Source organism: Otolemur garnettii, unplaced genomic scaffold (genome assembly GCF_000181295.1).
Source record: "Otolemur garnettii isolate 467f Iridium unplaced genomic scaffold, OtoGar3 scaffold00116, whole genome shotgun sequence".
Taxonomy (NCBI): domain Eukaryota; kingdom Metazoa; phylum Chordata; class Mammalia; order Primates; family Galagidae; genus Otolemur; species Otolemur garnettii.
This window is the reverse complement of record NW_003852511.1, coordinates 2,743,588-2,752,412: the sequence shown is the minus strand read 5'-3', so window position 1 is coordinate 2,752,412 and position 8,825 is coordinate 2,743,588. Positions and strand designations below refer to the sequence as shown.

Here is an 8,825-nt window from a genome sequence, read left to right as displayed (position 1 = left end):
AACTACTCATCTTACAGTGGAGGAGAACCCCAGGATGAAGTCCTCCTATCCATGTGAACTACTCATCTTACAGTGGTGGTGGTGAACCCCAGGATGAAGTCCTCCTATCCATGTTAACTACTCATCTTACAGTGGTGGAGAACCCCAGGATGAAGTCCTCCTATGCATGTTAACTACTCATCTTACAGTGGAGGAGAACACCAGGATGAATCCTCCTATCCATGTTAACTACTCATCTTACAGTGGTGGTGGTGAACCCCAGGATGAAGTCCTCCTATCCATGTTAACTACTCATCTTACAGAGGTGGTGGAAAACCCCAGGATGAATCCTCCTATCCAGCTGTAATTTTGTAATCTTTAACATACCTCTCCCTCCCGTCTACCTATCCTTCCCAGCCTCTAGGTACCCTCGGTTCTACTTTTTACTTCTTTAGCTTCCACGTATATACGAGAACATGCGGTATTTAACTTTCTGTTTCTGGCCTTCTGTCCTCTGAATCCGCAGCCATGATTCCATAGACTCCACATTACCCAGGTCTCTGCATCCCCTTAGAGATTTCCAACTAAAGCCCTTTGCCCGAGGCCTATAACTGAATCTCTGGAGGCAGCGGAGGGCAGGCTTTTATTTCACAAAGCAAGTCAGTCCCAGTCAGAGGAACTAAAGCAAAAAGTTAGATTTTGATCTGGGATCAAGCAGACAGCAGCAAATTACAAACACCATCAATGTCTAATGTAAGTCCATTAATGTCATCAGTATAAGTGGCTGTTTCACAGATTAAAGAAGGGAAAAGTGAACGCCACCAGGGAATAGCAGACCAGCCCTGCAGGTGTGATCAACCTCAGGGGACCATCTCCCAGTCCTTTCAGGTGTACAAACACCTCCAACTGCCCCTTCTCTTCCTTCCTTCCTTCTGACCTCAGATCAGGTCTTGCTAAAGTCAGAGCACAAAGTGAGCCAGGTGATACAAAGATCACAATGGTCAAGAAAATCCCCCCAAAGTTGTTTGCTTTCCAGCAGAGAGACAACTTTTATCACCTACCAGAAATAAGCAATACAAACACGGGAGATGTTAGGTGCTTCCATATTTCATGGATTTGGCTATAATTGGGATCAAATGATGTCTCTGAGAATAAAATCTATCACGGTGCAGCTCTATGTCAAAGGTGGCTTATGGAATAGATGGTGTTTCTGTCCCTGAAATCAACCTTGCAGTAAGTTGAACCATACAGAAGTGTCATGTCAATGGGTCCAAACAATTGTGTGTCAGCAATTCACCTGTTCCAAAATTACATTACTCTTCTGCTCAACTAAGACAAGAGACACTCTTCCACACAGCAACAGTCCACCAAGCGGTGCCGTTAAACACCTGGTCTGAAAGGCACTGGAAGTCCTATGAGGTCCTCGAGCTAATCAAAGACTCTATTCATGATAAGACTTACAGTTATATCATAAAAGTCCAGTTACAGCCATTTATAATTATAATAGGCATAGATAACAGCAAGTTTATAATTACAAAGGAGAGAGAAAAAAACCCTGCAAAATGTTAAAGAACTGATATGTTTCATAGGCAGGTGACACTTACACATTGAAACACTAAATATCTCTTCTCTTTGACCATTATAGAGTGGAAATGTTTCTAGAATTTATCATAAACTTCTCTACCTTCTAAAATTGGAGCATGATAAATTATCTTTATTGATGGTTCAAGGGTATCAATTACTACACCGTGCTCTAAAAACAATAATGCCCTAACCAGGTATATGAAACTGTTACAAGAAGGAAGACTTAAAGCTTCTGTTTCTCATGCTCTACTGAGTGGTCTTTGTGCAACCATTACATGTACTAGGATGTTAGGGCTGCAGTAATAAAATACCACAGGCTGGCTGGCTTAGGCAACAGGAATTTATTTTCTCAAATTGCAGGATTGGGGCTAGAAGGCCTTGTTTCAAGGTGTCCAGGTTTTGTTTCTTCTGAGGCCTCACTCTTGACTTGCTGATGACAATCTTCTCATTTTAACTTACTCACCTCTGTAAAGACCTTACCTTCAAATACAGTCACTTTCCAGGATACTGGGATTAAGAATTCAACGCAGAAATTTGGGGGAGAAACTTCATCCTATGAGAAGCTCCTATGCCCAGAAGCCATGCAAAGCTCAGACTCTTAGACACATTGCAATAGAAGTTCAAATGAGGCCATGTCACTTTTAGCTTTGTGACCCAGGTAAAGAAGTTATTCAGGCTCGGCGCCTGTGGCTCAAGTGGCTAAGGCACCAGCCACATACACCTAAGGTGGCAGGTTCAAATCCAGCCCAGGCCCGCCAAACAATGACGGCTACAACCAAAAAACAGCCGGGCTTTGTGGCAGGCGCCTGTGGTCCCAGCTACTTGGGAGGCTGAGGCAGAAGACTCCCTTGAGCCCAGGATTTGAAGGTTGCTATGAGCTGTGATGCCACAGCACTCTACCCAGGGGGATAGCTTGAGGCTCTGTCTCAAAAAATAAATAAATATCATTTCAGTTTGGTACTATTTAAATGATTTCTCTTTTCACAACCTGTCACTTTATGTTTGCCTGTAGCTGTGACGTTCCTTCTTTTATCTGTTATGGACTCAAAATCCAGATAATTAGAGAACTGAAGGCTCAAAATCGCAACCAAAGCTTCTCCTTTGGATAAAGAGCACACACTTCAGAGCATGGGATTTCGGATGCCTCTTTCGGCTGACACAGAGCTAGCTTGTGTATTTTTGTTGTCATTCCTATTCCAGATGTAACATAGTATTTATTGGACATTTTAGATAAGGTACTCACAACGTGAAATGTGGCTTTGTCACTGGGAAGGGAAAAAAAGGCAGCATCAGACATTTGACCACAAACTGGTGACATCAGAAATAGCCATCTGTTCTGAACATGGTTAGTGGGGCTGCATAATGTACTTGACATTGCAGTAGCACTTCAGACAACAGCACAAAGAGGCAGAGAACTTGAGTTGTCTTACAAGGAGTTTGCCGAAAGGAAGTAAAGTATTCAGAGCTACACTTAGCGTTCCTTCCGAGTATCATCGTGAAGCTGAGGTCAGCAAACTTTTCCTGTAAAGGGTCAGACAGTAAATAAATATTTCAGTTTTTATGGCCCTATGGTTTCTGCTCAACTACTCAACTCTGCCACGGGAGCCGGAAAGTGGTCATAAATGATAGATGAACAAATAGGTGTGGCTGCACACCAACAGAACTTTCTTAATGGACAATGAAATTTGATTTTCATAAAACTTTCATGTATCAGGAAATATTATTTTTCTTTTGAAAATATAAAAGCCGTTCTTAGCACAGGCAAGTGGGCCAGATTAGGCCCCAAAGCCAGAGTTTCCCCATCTTGTTCTTTGCTAAAAGCTCAATAACTCGTCAGGGGGGTTTTTTGTTTTTGTTTTTGTTTTTGAGATGGAGTGTCTCTCTGTCATCCTGGGTAAGTGCAGTGGCATTATAGCTCACAGCAACCTCAGACTCTGGGGTTTGAACAATCCTCTTGCCTCAGCCTCCCAAATAACTGGGACTATAGGCCTAGGGCACTACGCCCAGCTAGTTTTTCTATGGTTATTAAAGAGGGATCTAACTTTGCTCAGGCTGGTCTCCAACTTCTGAACTCAAGTAATCCACCTGCTTCAGCCTCCTAGAGTGCTAGAATTACAGGCAGGCAAGAGCCTCAATAAGTATTTGTTGAGGGTAACAACACATTTCCCCTACTGAAAACACTCTAAATATTAAGGCTCAATCCAGCACCCCATTAAATATTAAGGATCAATCCAGCATCCCATTACCTCTGCCCACTTTCTCCTTGAAAACTACAGTGATGTGGCGGCAGCGCCCTCCTCGACTTGATTAAAACAAGACAAATAAGTTCCTTTACTGGACACTTTTAATAAGAGTTTCAAAGTATATTTTCATAAACGTAAGGTAGGCAACCCTTGACTAGCGTACAAATGACAAGTAGCAACTGAGCTGTCATATAGCACTCATATCTGCAAAGCAGCAAAAGATACTGACAGCTTCTATATCGTATGAATACAAAAATTATATTTTTACCAAAAAACCCATTTATCATCATGATATCGCCTTGCTTAGGGGGATGAATAAAGAAGCAAAGTTACAGTAAACCAACATCACAAACTGTTTTTAAGTATGGATGGCGCTGCCCAAAGTTTTAGACAGTACTAAAGGTAAGTCCAATAAAAATTATTTCTTATTCCCCAAGTATGACCTAGACATTATTTCTTCGATCTTTGGGGGTAGGGGCGAAATCACAGCACAACAGTTATGTGAGAAATACAATAGTCTATAATACTTTCTTACTTTTACACCATTCTTCCTTTTAAAAAGCTCAATTCCTATGTAGATGTTGCTGTATCCTTTTTAATCAAAAGTGATAACGTGTAGGGCACACTACCCCAATATATGACGCTTTGGCATTTGAAAAAAATAGCAGAAGCTGGAAGGTCATTCTCACCTTCCCCTACACTTCCCTTACATAGCAGGCTGCAAAAGGATTCTCTACTGAAAAAGATCCTCATTCCAGGGAACCCACTCTATATACCTGGGGAAAAGATATGTCTTCATTCTTGACAACAGAGATGCCAGGAAGAATCTAAACAGACAGGCCTTGTCCATCCCCCCAGCTTATGACCTTGAGATGGTACCTACTGTCCTCCAATTATACTTCTGCATAACCACAAAAAGGCACAAACTTCCCAGTTTCTTTGAGTCTTTTTTTTCTGAAGGCTCTCATGTCATATAAAAAACTTAGGATTTTCTCTTATTCATCTGTCTTTTATTTATAGGTGTGTCAGTCATGAACTTTACGAGGCATGAGAAATCTTTGCTTCCCTACCAGAAGAAGTAAAGAGAAACTAAAATTGTTTGCTGGAAATAATTCACCAAGTCCTGGGCAGAAGAGAGAACAAGGACAACATTTTGAATTACCCACCTAAGCCTTCTTCCTAATAGATCATGAAGATGTCATCCAGCTCCTTCCAGAAATGGAAGCTTGTACTTTCTGGGATGAGGAGATCTGACATAAATGCACTCAGGGACCTATAATACAATCGTGACCACCAATATCTCCATTTTTGTAATGACTATCATTACCATTCTGGACAAATCAAAGATGAACCCTGTGACAATTATTTCAGGGATTTACCACCAACAAGGATAGGAGAGTTTTTTCAAAGAAGCACAAGTCTAAGATCCAGCTAAAAGAGAAGCAATTCTGATTCCTTTGAGTTGTCTGGTACTTTTCCAGAAATGAAAAGTGATGAAGTATACCAGCTTTACTCTAAAAATCATCTGATCTTCTGCCACAAAACCATCATTTTGAGGCCATAAGGAACATCAAATGTGTCAAAAGTGCACCAGTACAAAACCAAAAGAAGAGTATCTCGGATTCAGAATAGTTTCATTTGTGTAACAAGAATTCCCTGATCTGCTAATTTTACAAATCAAGAGGGACCTTGTCCATTTAGTTTATCCTTAAGCGCCCCTTGCACTGATTTCCTAAATGAACTCTTGTTTTGCGTGAATACAGACTTTCTCAGGAACTACAACACAACCTGAATACCAATAGTAAGACATCCCAACTCTACCCCTCCTTTTTCTTTAACCAGAACAGAAACTTCTCCTAATTCAAAAAAGGGGAATTTATGTGTTGAATAGGCAAGTATTTCCCAGATCTGTTTATTCAAGACATAAATTATTTTTTTGGCATTCAAATAGGTACTTGCCATGTTAATAATTTACCCATACATGAGCGTCACCAGTGATAAAAACCCCACCCACGGAGAGCAAACTTGTCCTTTTCCTGATAACACTGTTGTTATTTTTGTTCTAGCTTCGAAACATCCTTAGTAAAAAAAATACTGAAACCATTCTTTAAAATGTTTACCCCCAATGCTGTGACCCAGTTGTAAACTTTCTGTAGCCCAGTGGAAACACTTCTGCAGAGAGTGAATGACCGTCCATCTAGCACACACGCTCCAAAGGGAAGGCCCAGTGACGTCTCAAAGAAATGAATAACAGAGAGCCAGGCAAAGACCACGGACGCAAAAGTTGTCCAAACAGAAATTCAAGAGTGGTGTTGGCCAAGAAGCAGACATTCTTAGCAAAGTGAGATAACAGGATTGTCTTATTTCCGGATACCTTTAACACAGTTTAAACACCACAATACAAGCTAGTTCAACTTCTACTTAATCCAGGGCAAATTTACATCAGTGTAGTAATTCATCCCAGACTTTTGAATCATGGTTTCACTCCATCTACCTTGAACAAAATAATTACCCAAACAATCAGCTAGGTGTAGCTCAGAGGGGATAAATACACCCTGGGAGGTGAAGGGCGGGGGGGGGGAAGCAGGAGGGTTGGAGTCACTCTCGAAACACATACTCACCGGGAAAGGTGGGGGTGGGGCGGGCACAGGGAAATCCAAGGCCCGGAATCCCGGACTACACGGGCAAGTAAGAGTAAGAAGGGGGTGACCTTGTGCGCGCCAAGATAAACCGTTCCAAAGACTGGATCTCATAAATAAAAAGAAGAGACTGACCAGCTGGCACCCGCAGTCAGGGTGCGTGCCCCCGAGCTCCAGCACGGAAAGCTCGCCCTCCATTCATCAGCTTACACGGCCACCAAGCCTCGGGGCCCGCGCGGCCTCTTCCTCCTGCTAAGGACACTCCCCCAGCGCCCAGCAGAGGAGCAGTGCGGTACGCGCCGCTCCGCAAGTTTAAGGGGGAGCTTCGCACACCTGAAGTTGAGAGAACTGCCGAGTCAGGGTGCCCGTTTTGTCAGATCACGGGCAATCGGATGCTCCCTTCGGCCCCCCACCCCTCCTCCTACTCTTAACCATAAACCGGATCGGCCTGTCAGCGCAGAGGTCACCTGCGAAGTGCAGTGATGTCACTCGGCTACCCCCCAAACTGCCTCCAAGCTACAAGAGAACGGAAATAATTGGTGCATGATTAAAAGAGAAAGGCACACTCCAGAAGGTGACCCTTGAAAGGGTACCGTTCCACTGTGCCGCGTTGGGATGGGGTCAGGAGGAAGGTGAGCGCCCTCGGAGCACAGGGTGGTTTCCATCGTCCCACTGCCTTGCCGCTCGGCGGCCAGGAGGCTACAAATTCAAGCGCCTTGAAGTATTACGAAAAAGGAGCCCCTGCAGGGTCCCAGGCCGAAAGGTTTAGGGACCACTTCCCCGGAGTTACGCGCGGCGGCACCCAAGGCATCCTCCGAGGGCCACCTCTCCGGCTTCCGGCTCCGCGGAGCCCGCCCAGCGGGGTCACCGCAGACGCCGCACCGGGAGGGGCAAGGGCGCCGGCGGGGGTCGAGGGTCTGGAGCGCCGCGGAGCGAGGTGGGCGGGGGCGCCGGGCCCCGGGTGGCCGGAGTGGCAGGGCCGGCGGGCCCCGGGCCGGGGCCGGGGTGGGAGTGCGGCGGGCCTCTTACCTGTGGTGGAGAGCACGGTGCTGGCGAAGAAGAGCGCGGAGGTGAAGTCCCAGTTCCAGTTGCCCGAGGCGTTGCTGAGCACCGACACGCCGTAGTTGCTGGCCTCCAGCACCCGGCCCAGGAACTGCTCCAGCTGCTGCTCCGACAGACACTCGTGCTCCTCCAGGAAGCGCCGCTTCAGCTTGCGCAGCTCCTGGCGTAGCAGGTCCTCGTAGGGCAGCTCCACCGAGGAGAAGACCACGGCGCCGAAGACCAGGTAGAGCAGGTAGCCGAGCACCAGGAAGCCGAAGCACCAGGCCGAGCGGTGCCGCTCCACCAGGCGCACGCACGAGCTGCCGGCCAGGGACTGCAGCATCTTCGCCGCCAACGCCGCCAGCGCCGCCGCCGAGGCTGAGCCGCAGACCGGCCGGAGCGCGGCCCGCCGCCCCCGCCGCCCGCGCCGATCCCGCCCCGGCCCGCCCCGCTCCTCCGGCAGCGCAGGCCCCCTGCGATTGGCTCACTCCAGCGGGATTTCTCGTCCTTCTTTTCCTGTTTCTCTGCAATATAAAAAGCCCAGATGATGTGGCGCTGACGTGGTTGCCGGCTCAGGTAACCAGAGAGTCAGCGGAGACCGCGCGCAAACTTGGCCCGAGCACCCGGGCCGCGCTGCCGTGGCCCCGGGCGCCCCCGCCCTTCGCTCGGTCCCGCGGGGTGCGGCGGGGCTCGGTGCGCCCAGACCCTTTAGCTCGGCCGGCCCCGGCTTCTCCCGCTCTCTCCCGGGTCCGGTCACCCAACCCGAGCGGCCCGCGCGGTGTGTGCGCGCGCGCGCTCCCGTGTCGCGCGCTCGCGTGTGGTCGGGGCCAGTTCGCGCACTGAGCTGGCGCGTCCAGCCCGCGGTCTGAGGTGCTCCTGCCCGGTAGGTCTTTCCTCCTAATCAAAGCCTAAATGTTCCAAAATAGCGAGCGCCGAAATACTTTCCTTCTGTGTCTCATTGGCTGGAGGGCTGAGCAATCCGGTGCCAATGACAGTGGTGAAATTCGAGAACTTCGGAGCGGAAGGCCCCTGGGATCAGGAAAGTCTGTTCCCTCCCGCCCACCTCTCACCAGGGAGAGTTTCAGAAGGGTCCTGTTTCTGAGCGCGAGTTCTCTAAAACAGGACCTTAGGTTTTATGGTGAAGAAATGTCCCGGGGTGTCAACCCCCAGGAGAAACAGGAGTCTCAGTTGTTTCTTTTTAGGGTGACCAAAATGTTGACAGAGGTCGGCGAACTGCCTTATCGTGGGTGAGAGTGAAAATGAGCGCACCCTTCTGGAAAGGCAATTTTGCCATACCTGTTTCCAGAGGTTTAACAGTTTGTATTCCAATTCAATGACA

At 47.4% G+C, this 8,825-nt stretch overlaps 1 protein-coding gene across 1 annotated transcript in view; it reads right to left on the bottom strand.

The window, feature by feature from the left end:
* Positions 1-7,957, bottom strand: part of KCNK1 (potassium two pore domain channel subfamily K member 1) — a 54,625-nt gene extending 46,668 nt beyond the window's left edge. The window contains exon 1 of the mRNA XM_003797431.3: positions 7,475-7,957. Coding sequence (XP_003797479.1) covers positions 7,475-7,829 — 355 coding nt within the window. The 5' untranslated portion in view covers positions 7,830-7,957. The remainder of the gene's footprint in view (positions 1-7,474) is intronic.
* Between the last annotated feature and the right edge of the window lie 868 nt (positions 7,958-8,825).